Source organism: Nicotiana tabacum, chromosome 4, assembly GCF_000715075.1.
Source record: "Nicotiana tabacum cultivar K326 chromosome 4, ASM71507v2, whole genome shotgun sequence".
Lineage (NCBI taxonomy): Eukaryota > Viridiplantae > Streptophyta > Magnoliopsida > Solanales > Solanaceae > Nicotiana > Nicotiana tabacum.
Genome location: NC_134083.1, coordinates 120,572,580 through 120,591,354, shown reverse-complemented (window position 1 = coordinate 120,591,354; position 18,775 = coordinate 120,572,580). Strand labels below are relative to the sequence as shown.

The 18,775-nt window shown below is 37.0% G+C and overlaps 1 protein-coding gene across 4 annotated transcripts in view; it reads left to right on the top strand.

The window, feature by feature from the left end:
- LOC107815035 (uncharacterized) overlaps positions 1-18,775 on the top strand; it is a 46,611-nt gene that overhangs the window by 8,489 nt on the left and 19,347 nt on the right. For 2 of the 4 annotated variants that reach the window (XM_016640539.2, XM_016640540.2), the window contains exons 6-22: positions 494-631; positions 710-867; positions 6,854-7,022; positions 7,120-7,218; positions 7,339-7,416; positions 7,495-7,554; positions 7,636-7,793; positions 7,897-8,098; positions 9,758-9,877; positions 11,952-12,028; positions 12,164-12,274; positions 12,676-12,774; positions 13,443-13,525; positions 13,815-13,963; positions 15,080-15,223; positions 15,383-15,490; positions 16,905-17,012. In XM_016640539.2, coding sequence (XP_016496025.2) covers positions 494-631; positions 710-867; positions 6,854-7,022; positions 7,120-7,218; positions 7,339-7,416; positions 7,495-7,554; positions 7,636-7,793; positions 7,897-8,098; positions 9,758-9,877; positions 11,952-12,028; positions 12,164-12,274; positions 12,676-12,774; positions 13,443-13,525; positions 13,815-13,963; positions 15,080-15,223; positions 15,383-15,490; positions 16,905-17,012 — 2,061 coding nt within the window. The remainder of the gene's footprint in view (positions 1-493; positions 632-709; positions 868-6,853; positions 7,023-7,119; positions 7,219-7,338; positions 7,417-7,494; positions 7,555-7,635; positions 7,794-7,896; positions 8,099-9,757; positions 9,878-11,951; positions 12,029-12,163; positions 12,275-12,675; positions 12,775-13,442; positions 13,526-13,814; positions 13,964-15,079; positions 15,224-15,382; positions 15,491-16,904; positions 17,013-18,775) is intronic. The other 2 variants (XM_075252371.1, XM_016640542.2) reach the window with 1 other exon arrangement.

The window sequence follows — 18,775 nt, the reverse complement described above, 5'->3', positions numbered from 1 at the left end:
CTTTTGGATCAGGATGCATGAACATGGAGACAAAGGACTTCTGGGGCAACAATTAGAAGATTAGGATTAAAGAAACAAGGAAGCAAATGTGAATCTAGACATCTATCACTTTCTAATATTTTCACACAAAATAAAGTTGGAGACTACGAACTAGTTGGTCCCAGGACATCAAGGGAAACATGCGTATCAAGTCAAATTGGAAGCCATGTCAAAACACTTCCATACCTTGACTTCTGCATAAACTACTCATTTCTTTAATAGGAAATTTAATGGTTGCACTACATTAATTTGTTTTTTTTCAGTCTTTGCTACATGAATGGCTGAATTAGCTTGGCAACAAGGCTTGCAGTATTTCAGATAGACCCTATCATTGCCTAAACGCAATATATGTGTTCTAAATTTTACTTTTTTCTTCTTCTTTTTCATCTTTAGTGCAATCCGTTCTTCTTGATCATTTCATAGATTTGAGTACCTCCCTTGTCATGCAAAATAGGATGTTGACCTTTATACTTTGTGGGCTGAGGAAATAGTAACCGAAGACAATCTGATATTGGATGTTCTTTTCCTCATTTTTTATGAGTTCAGCCCCTGCACTGGTGAGCTGTGGAAAAAATTGTGCTCACTTTATGAGGTACTTCATTAATGCTACAGTTGCAGTTATCTTCTCTTAGATTTGCATTATTACTGATTCTAGCTCAATCTATTTCAGGGATTCATTTCAAATTCTTATAATTTCGGGAAGCTGGCCGTATCAGCCGAAGCCGTTTCCTCCATTTATCATGCCAAAGTGCAGCTGCTGCTTATCCTCATAGAAACTTTGGATTTGGAAAATCTTTTGCAGATGGTTCATGATGAAACTCCGTTCGGGTTATCACCAGTTCTTTATCTTCCGTGCTTACTATTAGTTGGTTTACCTTTTTTTTAATCAAGTAAGGGATAAAGACATTAATAATGGGAAAAAGCTCCGATATTCAAGGACTCCAAAAATAGAGAACTTACAAAGATAAATGGTTCTCTTTGAAAGACACCCCTCCTTGAATACAAATAGGAACCTCATGGGTCCCACAAAAAAAAGAAAGAAAGAAAGAAATAAATAAATAGAAGACTAATGTGCAAAATCAAACTCACTTACTCCAAAAGCTCTCCTATCTCCCACTACATACTATCCATATTAAAACCAAAGGAGCATATCCGACACTCTCCATCTTCTCTTCTGCCTTTTAAATGCTCAGTTGACTAGAGTGTCCTTCATCGTATCCGGCACAGTTAATACTAACTCAAACCATCTCAGAATCTTCCGCCATTGTCGTGATGCTATCTGGCAATGCAGTAAAAGGTGGTCTACCCCTCTTCCTCAAGTTGAGCTGTCAGAATCACTCCTTCAACCGCCAGCCATACGAAAGCACATCTTTCTTGGTGCCCTTGGGATGCACACTGAAAAGTGTGGAAAGACTAGTTTATCTCTATCAAGCAACTTTCTATGATAAAGCTTTTCTTGAGAAATGACCACTATTCCATAACCTCCATCTCCAAAATCCTTATTTGCTAGTGATATGGTTTGTTCATAGAGCATTTCAAGCAGATGTTGAAACTTCTCCAACTCCTAATCTTGAAGATTCGTCCTAAACTGAATATCCCAAATAATATTCCCCACTTGTGTTCTTCAAATCTGTTGGGTTGTCATATCTTTTTTGCATGAAAATATGTAGATGTTTGGCTAAATGAGTCTCAAAGTGTTGTCACCAGATCACCCGTGTCCCCCAAAACTACGCCTACTCCAATCCTGAAAATTATATTATCACTGAGATCCTCTCATCCCTTCGTGATGTTTCCCCAAAGCCCACACCAAAAAGAATACTGATGTTTCTAGTTCTCCACCCCTTCCAAAATTCCATATTTTCTGCTATTACTTGTGAAGAAAAAAAGTTTCTCGTTGACTTGATTAACAATGCCCAGGAGGTGCTCATTATACAAGTGTCATAGACTATGCTAAATAAATAAAAAAATTAATCCTATACTAAATAAGGTAAGTAAGTATTTAATAATTAAATATGGAATATCATAAGTTATCATTTGATTAAATAATAATTTATTGAAGAAGGGCAATAGTATACCAAAAAGTAAGCCTTACAGAAAAGATATGGTTCTCTACGAATAACACTCAATCATCTATACATATATGAACCTCGTGGGTGCACCAAGAACAAATAAGGGATAAGAGGCTATTTGTCAGGTGTACAATATCACTGTTTACTCCTTCAAAAGCTCTCCTATTTCTCTCTCCATAAGTTCCACGTAAATGCTAGTGGAGCAACATCCACGGCCTGCATCTTCTCCTCCGTCTTAATTCTATATGATCTTCCTTATTCAAGACGTTTATGAATCTAGACACATATTCACTTGATATTCTAAAATGCCCCTCAATTCAACGCGAGGAAACCAACTTAAGTTTGCTTATTTTGAAAAATAGAAAATTGATGCAAAAATCTAGCCAGTATAGCACGCAACTACAGTAAGAAAAGCCGTGCTGAAATTTTTTCCTCCAAAAAATCGGTGGGAACGAAAGAGCGGGCAGAATGGTGAATTCTAGAGCCATGAGAGAGTTTTCTATAATTATTGAAGATTTGTCACTTGTTGATCTCCCACTTTATGGAGAGCAGTATACCTGGTTCAGATATGCTGGTGAAAGTGTGGCTTCAAGGATTGATAGATTACTTGTTTCTAATGAATGAGATGAGTTTTTTAAGAGATGTAAAGCAGACAGCGCTGCCGAGGGTAGGGTCTGATCATTGCCTTTATTGTTTGAATGTGGCGATTGAGAAAGGGAAAAGGTTACTTCAAATTTGAAAATATGTGGTTTGAGCATGCTGATTTCTTAGAATCAGTAGAAAGTTGGTGGAAATCAGATGAGATAAGTGGTAGACCAAAACTGGTTTAAGCTAAAAAGCTGAATGTGCTCAAGGATGATATTAAGAGATGGAACAGGGAGGTGTTTGGCAGACTGGAAGAGAGAATGGATAAGATTTTGAGGAGAATCAGTGAAAAGATCACATTTATTCCTCACAAGTTGTAGATGCTGATTTAATTTCTGAAAAAATCTTTCTTGTCAAAGAACTCAAATATATTGCAAAAGAAGAGGAGAGTTCGTGGAGGCAAAAATCAAGAAGCTTATGGATTAAGCAAGGAGATAAAAAATGTAATTTTTTTTCACAGATTGGCAAATGCACATAAAAGATGTGATATTATTGATAGACTGGAAATAAATGACATAATCTCAGAAGATAAAGAAGTGATCAAGGAACACATCCTTGAATTCTATCAGAGTTTGTGCACTGAAAATGAAAAGTGGAGGCCACAATAGAGCAATGTAGGTTTGGTAGAATTAAGCGATGATAAAAAGGAATGGCTTCAAAGACCATTTTCTATTGAGGAAGTAAGGGGGTCTTGAAGTTATTTGAAGTGGATAGGGCACCATGCCGGATGGCTTTAACATGACATTTTTTCAGAAGTGTTGGTATATTTTAGAAGATGAACATTATGAAGGCATTGAACTTCTTTTATTTGGAAGGATCTTTTGAGAAGAGTTTCAACGCCACATTCATAACTCTTATTCCAAAGAAAAAGGGAGCGGTAAATATGAAAGATTGCAGGCCGATAAGTCTTCTAGGGAGTATCTATAAAATAATTGCAAAGGTGCTCACAGAAAGACTAAAGGTAGTGTTGAATAAATTGGTTTCAGGGAATGAGAATGCCTTTATTAAAAGCATACAAATTGTTGCTATGGTTGCCCGTGAATGTGTTGACTATTATTTGAAGAAGGGGAAGGGAGGGGTTGTTTGTAAGCTTGATTCAGAAAAGGCTTATGACCATGTAAATTAGTCCTTTCTAATAGATATCATGGAGCAAATGAACTTTGGAGAAAGTGGATCAAATGGATCAAGACATGCATTTCTACCGTCAGATTTTCAGTTCTGATTAATGGGGTCCAGAAGTTTGTTTAAAATCTCAAAAGGGCTTGAGGCAAGGAAATCCATTGTCTCCTTATTTATTTGTCCTTGTTATGAGGTGCTGAGCATAATGTTGCGGATAGAGCATGGATTAAAGGGTTTTGTGTTGAGGGCAATGGCGAAGAAAAGGTGGATACTTTTCATATTTTATACGCGGATGATACACTATTGCTATGTGGCACAGAAAGAGAACAACTCATTTTTCTGAGGGTGATCTTACTAGCTTTTGAAGATGTGTATGGGTTAAAAATTAATCTAGCTAAAAGTAGCATTTTCTCAGTAAATACTGATATTCAGATAGAGAAACTGGCTGGGATATTGGGCTGTAAAGTTGAAAGCTTTCCTGCCACCTATTTGGGGCGCCCTTTTGGGGCAAGAGGAAAAGATACAAATATTTGGCAGGCGTTATTGACAAGCGTGAAATAAAACTCACTACTTGGTAGAGACAATACTTGTCTTTTGGTGGTTGATCGATTAATTTATAGAGTTTAGACGGGATACCAACTTGTTTAATGTCATTCATTCCTATTCCTTTTAAAGTGGAGAAGAGGATAATTGGTTAAGAAACCACTTTTTATGGGAAGGAAATGCCACTAACAAAATGTTGCATTTGGTCAATTGGCAAAAAGTTTGTAGAGGTAAAGAAGAGGGGTGATCTTGGGTTAAGGGGCTTGAGAATTCACAATAAGTGTTTGTTATACAAATGGTGGGCTTGAGAATTCACAATAAGTGTTTGTTATACAAATGGTTGTGGAGGCTGAATGATGGTAAGAATACCTTATGGAAATCTCTTATTATTTCTAAATATGGTAAACAATTGTTTCGTAAGTTCAACACAGTTATTTAGGAGTTCGACATGACACGTAGTGAAGCTAAGCACTCTGTATTTTATCGGCATTTTACTCCTAATCTATGTATTTATCTGGTGGTTTATGTTGACGATATCGTTATTACTGGCAATGATCAGGATGATATTACTAATATGTACATAGGATTTTGACAGATTAAAGTACTTGTAGGTATTGAGGTTGCTCAATCTAGCTCAAGTATTGTTATTTCATAAAGGAAACATGCTTTAGATATTTTTGTGGAGACATGAATGATGAGTTGCAGACCCGTTGGCACTCCTATGAATCCGAATGCTAAGCTTCTGCCAAGACAGGTGGAGCCTTTTAGTGATCCTGCAAGATATATGTGGTTGATTGGCAAATTGAATTACATCGCGATGACTAGACCTGACATATCCTTTCTTGTGAGTGGGTAGGTCAGCTTATGGACTCTTCCCATGATAGTTATTGGGACGCAGTTGTCCGCATTCTTCGATGTATAAAATCAGCTCCAGACAAAAGACTACTATTCGAGAACTGAGGCCATGAGCAGATCGTTGGATACATAGATGCTAATTGGGCAGGATTACCTTCTGATAGGCATGCTACGACTGGATATTGTGTTTTAGTAGGAGTTAATTTGGTCTCTTGGAAAAGCAAGAAACAAATGTGGTTGCTCTATCTAGCGCAAAAGCAGAATATCAAGCAATGACTTTGGCAACATATGAGCTAGTTTGGATTAAACAGTTGCTCAGAGAATTAAAATTTGGAGAAATCAGTTAGATGAAACTTGTGTGTGATAATCAAATTGCCCTTCTAAATCGTACCTTATCAAAAAAAAAAAATTGCCCTTCATAGCTCATATTGCATCAAATCCAGTGTTCCATGAGAGGACTAAACACATTGAAAATGACTGTCACTTCATCAGATAGAAGATATTCTCACGAGATATTATTACAAAGTTTGTGAAGTCAAATGATCAGTTTGCGGATATTCTCGCCAAGTCCCTCACTTGTCCTTATATTAGTTGCATATGTGACAAGCTCGGTGCATATAATTTATATGCACCGGCTTGTAAGGGAGTGTTAGAGAGTTATTATGTATAGTAGTACGTATATTATCCCACATTAGTAGAGAAGGGTTTAGTACTATGTAACACCCTATATAAATAGGGCTAATGTAAGACAAATGAATACATAATCCTTTCTTCCCATGTCGTAAACTCTCAGAGTATGTACTTAACTTATTTTTATTTTCACTTTTATTTTATTTTGGTATGATGATATGTGTTGAGCTTAAAGGATGAAGTGAGGATTCATACAACCGATCCCCACCTGTTTGGGACTGAGGCTTAGTTGTTGTTGTAGTGGTAGTAGGAATTGATTAGGGAGATTTATTTGTAACCTTGATTTGCTTTCCTATTTTACAATAGGTGTACATCACTATTTAACATCCAAAGCTTGAGGGGAATAATCAAGCTGAGCTTTCTCTCAATATTTTCTCCGGTGTTCGTTACTTCTCACACTTTTTATATTTGTTGAGCATCAACTATATTTAGTGCTCAGCAACTTAGATTTTGTCATTATTGGCACTTCTGCTTATTGGTAAAGCAACTTATCATAGTGGGAATCAATAAAACCAAAATACTTCTTTCACACATTGTATGAACTGATGTATCATTATCAGTATCACAATCATGGTCTCGAATGAACATTTTACTAGCGCACCTCCTTTAGAGTTGAAAGAGTCTCTTGGTCATATTGCAAGATGTGTGATATCTCCTTTAAATTATGGAGGGGATTCTATTGCTTTTTTCTTCTGGATTCTTGACCTGTTTGGAGAGAAGATCAAATAGTGCTAGGTAGCTCTAAACGTTCTGAAGTTCACACAGATTCCCCCCTTTCTGTTTTGATTTCTCTTGTTCTTATGGTTTCTTCAACTTCTTTCAAGATTTTCTTTTCTCAGTACATTTTTCCTATTTCCTTATTGTCATAACGGCTGCCTTTTGTTTCTACCCAGGCAGGGCCATGCTACTTTTTCATTGTCCGAGGTGCAAGAAATCGATGCTATGGTGTCCACTTTTGATGTATTTGAGCAGAAAGAATCAGGACCATTGATTTTGGCATGGGCGGTTTTCCTCTGTCTAATTTCATCTCTTCCTGGAAAAGAAGAAAATAATATACTGATGGTCTGTTTAGCTTCATATCACGTAATTGGCTTGCTTGTGCTTTCTCAGGAAGGTGTAAAGTTTTGACATATTTTTGCATATCTTGAATTTGTTTCAGGAGATGGATCATATTGGTTATGTCCGCCAAGCTTTCGAAGCTGGATCTTTGAGCTTTTTTCTTGAAATTATCGAAAATGATGTACTGAGGGATTTTGATGTGAGTGAATAGCTTGTTTACTCATTATTTGCAAATTATCTTTTATCCATCTTACCTTTCATACAGAGGTAGTGCATTATGTCATTTCATCTTTGCTTTGATATTTATTACTATTTTCAGGGTCCTATTGTTGGTCTTAGAAGCGTTTTACGGACATTTATATCAGCATTTATTGCCTCTTACGAGATCAATATCCAGGTTTTTAATTTAATACTATTTATCACTTTGTGAAGGAAAACACATCTTCTCTATTATCATTCCTTTTCTGTGTTGCAGTTGGAGGATGGTAACCTGAAATTGATATTGGATATTCTTTGCAAAATTTATCAAGGAGAGGTTTGGATGATTGTTGCTTTTTTGAGCCTTCAAAATCATATGTTTTTTCATTAATTCAGACCATTGACGTATATGGTGCAGGGGTCCCTCTGTACCCAGTTTTGGGATAGGGATAGTTTTGTTGATGGTCCTATCAGGTGCCTTCTTTGCAGCTTGGAGGGTGAATTCCCTTTTAGATCTGCTGAACTTTTACAGTTGTTATCAGCACTTTGTGAAGGAGCATGGCCTGCGGAATGTGTGTAAGTAACTTTTGTTTTTCTCCAGGAGTCATTGAGGTTCCTTTCATTTATGAGGCTTGTAGAAGGTGTTGCGAGAAATTATGTTGATATGTTTCTTGAACAGATTTAACTTTCTTGACAAGTCCACTGGATTGTCATCTCCTGTTGATATCAGTAGCTGTTTGATAGTGGATGATGCTTCTCAGACTGTTAAGGTGGTCCAACCGTTACACCTTCCCGGTGTTGAGGGTCTGATCATTCCTAGTGGAACCCTTGGTCATCTGTTAAAAATGATCGATAGGAATACTGCTCTAGTGAGATGGGAGGTAAAAATAACTTGTGTTTATTCCATTTCTCTATTATGCTATCAGCTTCTTTAACTCGTAGATTCTTTCTGCCACTAGCTATGTGAGGAAGCTGTCTCTAAGTTTTGAAAGTTGTACTTTCCAGGAGCTAATTATGCTGCATTCATCTTCAATTTCATGTATATCTTGCTGTTAGTTTCTCTGTTGCTACCTTTCTTTGATAAAATTCATTTTGTGACTTCGGTTTTGCAAAATTCTATTGCTGAATAGCTGAGCTTCACTGTTTAGAGCTTTATTGGATGTTGACATTGGACTTCTTTATTTTCCATCTATAAGATTACGTAGGTTTAGAGCTTTATTGGATGTTGACATTGGACTTCTTTATTTTCCTTCTATATGATTATGTATGCAAATTCTATAGTGAATAAATTCCTTTGAACTCATTCTAGCAAATAAAGAATTGAATCCTAGATGGAGTCTTATTGCAGTTGGTTAAACGTTCAGCAGGTGCAAATCTAAGCATTGCGTGTTGTTACAGGTGAATCACCCCTCATGTTGCTGTGTTTTGCACACTGATAAGACAATGCCCCTCTTGTACTGGAAAACAGCTAGTAGTGTGATTGAAAGTATAGCTCACTTCAAAATTGCTATTTGACGCAGGATTTCTTATCGTTTGTTGGTCCATTTATTTCTCGGTTGTATTTGATGATTAGTCAGAGAATGTCATGCATACACATGTTCTGAACCATTAATGCACCTAGGAAACTGAATCTTGTATTTGAAGTTTGACCAAATCAGCAAATTGGTTCATCCTGGTACTGATCATGCTTAATATCTTCTTTTCAAGTTTTAGAGTGTGGTGCGCAGTGCGCTAGAGGCGAAGCACACCTACATTGCTGTGTGGTGCACTCTGATAAACCAATGGCCCTAATGGACTTGAGTGCAGGACTAGCAGTGTGTTTGAGCGTATAATTTGCTTGAAATTTCCTGATCCTGGATTTCTTATCGTTTGTAGGTCTATTTTTTTGTAGGTGTTATTTGATGATTAATCAGAGATTGTAACACTCACATAGTTCTGAACCTGAAATACACCCAAGAAGTTAAAACTTTTCTTTTTCAAGTTTTTGCTGTGCTGAAGGTCTTTAAAGTTTACCCAGTTATTCTCTATATATTATGGGTCACGTTGCTCAAAATATGCTAGTCATTTCTCCAAAATTATCCGTAACCAAGGTTGTTACTTTTCTTTTACTTGGGTGAATATAAAGCTAGAATATAACAGAATGAAAATCATACCCCCTCCTCCAACAAAAAAAAAAGGAAAATTATTAGAGGAATATGAAATACTGATATTTTATCATATTTTGCTGCTAATATGCTTTCAGAAAGACCTGATATTCATCCATTCTTCACACTAATAGCATTGACAATTTTTACAGGAAATTTGAATACTTCAGAACAATATTTCATTACCAAAGGATATCCTTTCAGTTCCCTTTTGCTGTTGCTTGTATTTTAAGTACCTTTTTTTACTTTTGGGATTTCTTATGTAAATGCGAATTGCATATCTCTCTTTGCAGCTGTCTCCATTTTATCTTCTTCTTCCTGATGGTAATTAATCTGAAATTCAAACCCTTTTTATTATATATTCAGTTTCAGTAACCATAACTTGCTACTTTGTAGTTTTCGCGATCTGGGGTTTTCATGCTTCTTTTGAGTTTGGCCCAAGGGCCGTACTTGGAGAAAACCAGTGAAGTCCTTCTGACTCTTCGGTTGCTCAGCCGACTTGTGACTTTCAACATGGTAATCTACGTGGAGTTAATTTTTTCTTGCACAGTTATTTTGATATATCTATTGCATCAGTCCAATCTAAGTGTCAGAGTCATTCCTTCAGGTTAGTGCATCCATGCACAACTGCATTTGCACTGATATCTTAGTTGATTTTAGTGTGGGTGATGATGTGTGATAAATTTGTATCCAAAGGCACTGGTGGTAGCAGATGATGTTCGCAGATGATGTTTTTTATGCTACTTCTTGAATCTTAGTTCTCTCATTGCTTCCGTTTCTACTGTCCTAAAGATTAGTGTGGTTGTCTGTCATCTGCAACAAGGGTCTTGTTCTTTAAATGCCGCCCTTCTACCATACTTTCGGAGAAAACAGCAGTGACTTTGTTTGTTTAGTCGAACACTCAAAACAAATGTTTTGGGAAGACAAGCCCTGCAATGTCATATGTCTTTCTCAAGTCTATGCTAAGTTTAAGCTGTTCAATTTTGCTTAGTTGAAGGCAAGGAGGTCTTCTCAGTTGCATGTTTGCTCATTTTTTCCTTTCTGTTAAAAAGGATGGGTTTTTAAGGGAGTAAGAGGAGAGCAGATTATGCAACTACCAGATGTTTCATAATGAATGTGAGAGGTACTGTGCTGCAAAAGAGATAAAATCTCAAAATGGATGCAGTTCGGGCTAAGGTATTTTGTTACACAAGCTCCAACAGCCTGCCAAACAGTTATCTTCACAAATTGCGGAAATTTGCTCAAACCATAGTTGTTTAACTTCTACAGCTGCAGGCCTCCAAAAATATTTGGCTTTCTACATTGGGAAAAGCTGAAGGGAGAATGAAGCAAACCTTTTAAATGCTTCCTTGTTCCCTTTTCTAAAGGGGTAGAAACAAGTTAGACTGAGATCACTAACTTGCTTACACACTAGACTGTTTAGTGACTAGATCCTTATCAGTTATCCCACAGCAAGTACAGTCATCTGGCCATTAGGTCTTGAGATGGCTATATAACGTTTTAGGTATTTAGCACGTGTTTGGAATAATTGCGTTAATATGTCTCCAGTATGGTAGGCTATGCTCATATGTCTTGTTAACAAAGGCTTGCACATGTTTCCCAAGTAACATAACTTCTAGTCAAGGCTGAGCAGAGAGACGGATCTGGAATTCAACCTTCCTTATATGCTTTATAAGGGAGTCATTGACTCCTTTTGTTTAGGACCAACTTTCCACATTCAACTCTGTTGTTCCGTGTGAAAAGAAAGGACAAGAGAAATCTGCAGGTGTAGTAGTTTCCTCTGTACATTCAAAGATCGAAAGTAGAGGTGGCTATTATGGATTCAAAAAGAGAACAAGATAAAATGTCTCCCCATAAGTCAGATTTCTGATCCATTTCACGCATAGAATTGTTATTTCAACCATGGTTTCTCAATCTATCCTTCCTGCGTTCATACTGTAGTCCTTTTGCTTTCTGGAATAGGAAGTGTTTCTTGGTATTTTTCATTTCCAGTGTTTATCCTTTATATTGGTTGAGATTGAGTTAGTTAAGGCTGGAATAAGAGCCGCAAAAATCTTAGTTGACCCTAGAGAGGTGGTGAATAAGAGTTTTCGACTGCTTCTATATTTGCTCAAATTTTTGGAGAAGAACCATCAGACATAAAGTAATAAAGAATTTACGACAATTAATGTGAAAGACTGGAAGTAATGGAAAACTTTTGATTCCTTAATATGGAAAATTTGTTGAATTTAAGGGAAATGATGATGAGACTTTTGAAGAGCTTTTGAAGGGGTAGAGATGAGTTTTGCCCAGTTGAGGAGTAGTTTTGATCCCTTATTTTCTTTTGGTGCACCCATGAAGTTCCTTGTTGTATAGAAGATTGGGTGACTTTTGTAGAGAACCATATCTTTCTGTAGGGTTCCTTTTTTGGTATACCCCTTGTATACGGCCACTTTTGTTTTTGGCCTTTCTTTAATGGAAAATTATTTACTTGATCAAAAAAATGATGACAAGACTTCTGTTAAGTCTGTTTGCCGTCTGTTTTTCTTGGCATGGTAACAATTGTTTCAGCTATTGATGTTTTCTTGCTGGTAATATTTGATTTCGCTAGGGTGTTTGTTCTGCTCTTCTGGACCTTGGTGGTGGCTATATGCATGATGAGATGAACTCACCAACAGAAAACTTGCGGTATGACTAGGATTCATTAATCTACCTCCATCTCCTGTTTCCAATTAAATTTATCCTATATGCTAGTTACATATGAAAGAGATCCTAAATTCTAGGAAAATTACCATTTTTTTGATATCCCTTCTTCAAATGCAGTCTTAATGTGGCTGAGATCATTTGTGCTTGGATCAAGAATTTGTCTCCTAATTGCTCTGATGTAGGGTTGATGTCGATGGGAGTTAACATTTTGGCAAAGATGTTAAAATGGTAAGTCAGTCTCTTAAGTTATTTACTTTTAATGTTTTTAGTTCTCTTCACTTCCTTGAATGCTACTGAATCTAGAATTTTGAAGAGAAGCTTGCTATATTACTTTATCTGTTAGGTTTATCTTTTATTGGGTTATTGAATAAGCATTATGTTGTCAGAGGTAATATAAGTAGCTATTGAGTTGTGTTTATCTCACTGTTGAATAAATAATGGAATCTACCACAGGAATCTACCATTAGGGTTGGCTGTCTACATCACACTCTCTGGGGGCCCTTCCCTGACCCTGCGTGAAAGCGGGATGCTTTGTGCACCGGGCTGCCCTTTCCATGAGGCGCTTTATCACTATTTTGTCATTTATTTTGCTAGTTAAATTTTCTAACTCTTGCTTTTTCTTATTGCAGCTCACCGTATCATGTTTCCAGATTGATAGTCCAGGCGAATATCTTTGATGTTGCGTTTAAAACAAATCCTTTCAGAATTGGCTCCAATGGCCTGTCGAGGTGAAAAGGGTCCACCTATGCTCCTACTTCATATAGAACTTGCGTGCTTGTACATGTCCATGAATGTTATGGCCACAATCTGGTGTATGTTGTCAGGTTGCTTGTGATTGCTTAACCATAACCTTTTGAGTACTTAGGGATACAGTCTAGTTGAGATTGTACTAATGGCTTCTGACTGCTCTAGACTGCTTAGGCCGTAACCTTTTGAATAATAATATACTCTGAATTAATTTCTGGATTTCTGTCTTTTGAACTTTCCCTTCGTGCACTCTATCTGAATCAAGCACACCTGGAGCTGGAATGGGTTGAATATGTATGACAAGGCTTACAAAGCAAACCTTTTACCCATGGCAACTCGTGAACAGATTTTGCTCGCTGTAAAACTTTTTTTCGATGCGGTCACTTTTCTTTTTGTGTGGCTTACCTTTTCTTTTTCCTCCTTTTGTGTTACTGTTATTTTTATTCAAGATTGAATTGTCAATCAGACGTATTGGTTGTCTGCAATATGCAAAAACCTGATGTGTGATATGCCGTGGCCAACATAGTTTTATTTCTTATAATTTACTGTTTAGCCTGATGTCTTTAAATATCTCAGGAAACTTCTCCAATTCTAGAAAAACCAAGCTTATCTTGACAATTTATTCTGTGTTTATTTGTGGCTACTTTAGTGGATCGTGGTTGCTTTCTGGTCGGCTCTCAAAAATGCTTTTGATCGACTGTGAGCAGAATGATTGTCAATTGACTCTTTCAGGCATGTCATTTAGTTGTATTGATTTATTTATGTTCATCAATTATGTATAACATGTTTGTATCTTATATAATGTCATCTGCGTTCTGATTGCAGCTATACAGGGAGTCTATTTTCTTCTGTTGTTAACATAAAAAAATACATATCTTGCTTCGTTTTTCTAATCCAATTTGTTTTTCGGTGTCTCATTGACATTGACCATTAATCATGGTGGCATATTTTCTTCTGTTGTGCGACTAGATTCTTTAGATCGTTTTATCTAGGTCCTCACACGCTATTTTGTGATCTTCAGTGCTTGACCTCACCATGCAGCTTGTGGATGCTGGAATGGAAAATGATGTTGTCCTTGCACTTGTCATTTTCTCCATTCAGTATGTCCTTGTTAATCATGAATTCTGGAATTATAAAGTCAAGCATGCTCGCTGGAAGGTGACTCTGAAGGTATTCCTTGAATTTCCTATAATTTAAACAGCTATGCTTACTTACATGGTATGTAATTTTCTGCTTATAACTTACGTGCTTTGGATGTAAGGCAGTCCTTTTCTTTAAGAATCTTTGGGTGCTGTTTTTGTTTGTCTCCTTTACTGGGGACGATATAGAATACGAAGGTTATGGAAGCTCCACTACACCTATAATTATTCACGTAATGTACCAATTTGGGGAAGGTCAAGCTTTTTTCGATTTATAACTCCTTCCACCAAATATTGGCCGTCACTTTTTGCTTTTTGAGAGTGAACATCACTAATCTGCAGAGAGAATTTCTTTGGAAATTATACTAAGAGAATTAGACAGCTGATGGAAGTACTGGGAAAATTTCGCTTTAATGTGCCAAAAAAGTTGTTTAAACAACTCGTAGTCGAATTTTATACTGATTCTCAAAAAGTGGAATGTGATATTTTAGACCTATGGAGTAGTTTTGTTTTTTTAGTTTGAAGGAGTAGCTTAATGCTATTGAATTATTTCTCAGACATTTGGAGGGTTATCATTTGGAAGTTAATCGTACATTGTCGATCATTCTTTGCGGAGTCGTTATTAAAAATATATCTTTGGGGAGCATAAGGAATTTTTTGTCAATCATGTTTTAATTCTGATTAGCTTACTAGCTTATCATATTTTGGTCTATTATGCTCCAATATTACACAATGAATCCTACATCGAGCCTTCTCCCTCAAAGAGAAACGGTGTGATTTAGTATAAAGTTTGCTTGGGTGAGATGCGGCTGGTGCATGATAGTAGGTGGTTATTGAGATGTTTTTATTCTCAGGCTGCTATCTAACACCAATACATGCATACAGATGTATGTATATGTGTAAATATTTCATGTGAAAAGGTGTACGGTCAGCTTGATTAATGCGACTTCTGTTGTTGTTGAAGGGTGAAAGGTAACTGCGATTGGATTCCTAGTCCATCTCTTTTCAGATGGTGGAATACCCACCAGTATTGATTTATTTACTGAGTCATTCTATTTGTGTTACATATTGACTTTATAATCATTTAAAATGTAATACTTTTTGTTGAGCACTAAGGGAAATGGACTTTGTTTTTATTTGCTTCTAGGTGCTTGAAGTATTGAAGAAATGCATTCTGTCAATTTCAAATATCCAGAAACTTGGTGAAGTGGTCAGGGATATTTTACTTGGTGATTCTTCAATCCACAGTGCACTATTTCGACTTGTTTGTACAACTTCAGATGGCCTGGAGGTGAATCTTGCAGCTCTTGAATATGCTAATAAACTCCTAATGTGCTCTGAATGCTCAGCCAGCATGTAGGATCAGCAGTTGATAACATTGCTTTATGTTTTGAAGATAAACTCTATTAACCATTTTTTATGTTTTATGTTTTATCTTCACCTTCAACAGAAGCTCTATTTTAGCCGGCTTTATGGGCTGACAGAAATCGAAGGATTACAACAGGCAATTGTCTTGGGATTGGATATTCTTTCCAGTATGCTTTCTGATCTCTCAAGGGTATGCTTCATAAACTTTCCGCAACTAGCATCTCTTACTTTGAACTTCTTGAAGGGTTGCACGACTTGGAAGGAAGTTCACTTTTCTTTTATCCCGGTGCCCCTTTCTTTTCCACCTCAGGCTTAATAAAGACAATTTCATTCTCGTCTTTTACTAACTACCTTATTTCTATGGGAATAGAAATGCTTGAGAAATTCATCCTGGGATGACTGCTTCTCCTGTGGGTGAGAGAGGATGAGAGCAATATAGTATGTGTTATTCTTTTTTGGGCTCAATCTGACTTTATTTTTCTTTCAAGAACTCTTACGCCCAGAAAATGAAAGTAGCGGAAATGAGGATGCTGAGGTGGATATGTGGGCATACTAGGAGAGATATGATTAGGAACGAAGTTATTCGAGACCAGGTGGGAGTGGCCTCTGTGGACGATAAGATGAGGGAAGCGAGACTGAGATGGTACGGGCATGTAAAAAGAGGAGATGCACAGATGCCCCAGTGAGGAGGCGTGAGAAGTTAGCTATTGCGGGTTCGAGAATAGGTAAGGGTAGGCCGAAGAAGTATTAGGGAAGTGATTAGACATGGCATGACATGTCTCCAACTTACCGAGGACATGACCCTAGATAGGAAGATATGGAGGTCGAAGGTTAGGGTAGAAGGTTAGTAGGCCGTCGAGTTTGAGACACCATATCTGCTCCTTTTTTCCCATATCAGTATTAGTATTATCATTTCGTATTTTTCTTATTCTGCGATTTCCATTATTATCTGTTGTTCGGTTTTCTTATTGCTTTGTTATTTTGCTGTTGTTAATGTTCTTGTCTTTAGTATTTTCAATAAGGCCTCTTCATTAATGTTCTCTTGTTCAAACCTGATGTGAATTGTTTTTCTTGAGCCGAGGGTCTTTCAGAAACATCCTCTCTACCTCCACAAGGTAGGGGTAAGGTCTACATACACTTTATCCTCCCTAGACCCCACAATGTGGGAATACACTAACTAATGTTGTTGTTGTTGTTGAATCCGAGTTTAATTTTTCTGGGGATGCAGATTGAGTCTGTTGTCAACAACACCAGGTGCCAATGACTCTTGCATTATTTTGAGAGATCTGAGTAAAGTATTCTGATCTTTAATAAAGTGAAAGGGGTCCCAGCTTGGAATTTATGATCTTTGTCAGAGTTTTTTTCCAATACCTACACCCTGATTGAGTTGTTTCTTTCTCTCTCATCTGTGGTATTTATAGAATTCAGAATTCTATTTTCTGCTTTCTTTTACTGCTGGAATCAGTGTATACAAATAATTTACAGCACACAGGCTGACTGAACTTTAGTTTCAAGTGACCAATGGTCACAGATATCCCTGATCTTGTTTGACTTTTATGATATGTTTGAAGCAGATACTAAGACCTGCTTGTGCTTTATTTCAGGATGTGCCCAATTTTATTGTCTTTCATCAGGCAATCATGTCATCAATGACAAAACCAGTGCCTGTGGTTACTGCAGCGATATCATTGATGTCATTCTTCCGAAATCCTGTATGTTGTAAATCCTGATATTATCATCACTATTTAGTTAAAATGCACTTGCTTTGTTGTTTTACCACATTTCTTCGGAATTAAGGAGTTTTCTGTTCATTTCGCTAGAGCATGGATGCATTCACTTTGTTATCACCCTTGCAATTGTTGGGATGATACAGTTTCACTAGATTATTTCCTAACTGTGTTAAGGTTTGGAAGATTGTCAGTCCCTATTCTTCCTGTGTTATCATGGTTTACAGTGCTAATTTCCGTATTGAGGTCAGGTATTGCTGGACCGGTGCTGAAATCCTGTTTCCGCGGTGCTGTCTCATTTCCAAGCCTGATAGCTGCATTAGTCTAATCTAAATTTGGATCGAATTTCTTTCAGTCAGCTACCTACTTTCCTCAACTTGCCAAAGTTAATGTCTGTAGTGGTAATTGTTGAATTAGTTGACCACCTCATCTATAAGAATATGCTGTCAGAGAGGGGACACCTTTATTTATTTAGGTCTGCAAACACGTCTTCTCACGTGCTTGCCTAGTTCTTTTGTTTTTGGCCAAGCATGTGGAAAATTGTTTTATTAATTTGGGTGCCAGTAAGACTCGATCAGGAGCTCTACTTGCTCTGGTACTATGTTGCATTGAGTGTCCCTTCACTTAAAAGCGTATGTCGTCAGAGAGGGGATACTTTCACATTTTTATTTTGGTATGCAACAATAATGGTCAAAACAAAACATGTGAATTTCATGTACTATCTCAAAGTCGCTGACAATTTTTTATTATGTTTTTATCCCATTCAAGCTAAACTGCTATCTCAGCCTTTATTCTGAAATGACTATAATTTATCCTGGTATGCTTGTTGGTATACTGCTTTTACACGCGGTGTGTAAAAGACACAGTTGGAAAAAGGTTTTGGTTTGAGAAGGTCGCCTGTGTAACAGGGGTGTGTCAAAGGGATTTGCGCTCAAGATGAGAGGGCAAAGTATGGATTAACCCAAATTGTAAAGGAAACAGACTTTAGGTCTAACTCATCCCCAAGAGCTAGCTTATGAGGTAATGATTTAACAAACCATACAAGGAGATAACAACCCATTCTCTCAACCCATGTGGGACACTTAACAAACCATTCCCCTGAACACACCAAGACTATATATCTTAGCATGTGGACTACATAGAGCACAATTTCTTTTTACCCAAGAATAGGAATGGGTTGATATCATGTTAAGAGAAAGAATCTTAGGCCCAACTCAACTACAATAGCTAAATCATGAGGTGAGCATTGCCTAATACCATATAAGGAGATAACAACTCATTCCTTTAATCAATGTGGGACACATAACAAAAATTATGCAACTAGATACACATGTAAAATCGCATGAAATAAATTAATTTGGAGAAACACTCCTTGATAGACACATATGGCATGAAGAATATGAATTGAGGAAAGTGGCAGAAGCTAGATGCAAAAGTGAAACAATGAATTCATGATGGTTTTGAATATAAGCTATAACATGTGACTCTAGCTGCATCATTTCAGTTGGGATGGGGCTACAAATACAAAGAACATGAAGCAGAAAACGAAGGATCTTTCAAGGATTATGCCAGGGGAATACTCTTTTTTCAAAAGAAAGGTTAATAACTTGACTAAAAATGGGATAAAAACTCCCGCATTGGTATTTAATCGCCTTTTCCAAACAAGTGTATGTCACACACCAATGGGGCCGTGACACATGTCATTAACTAAGAAAAAGAAAATAGTTTAAAATTACTATTAACTAAGC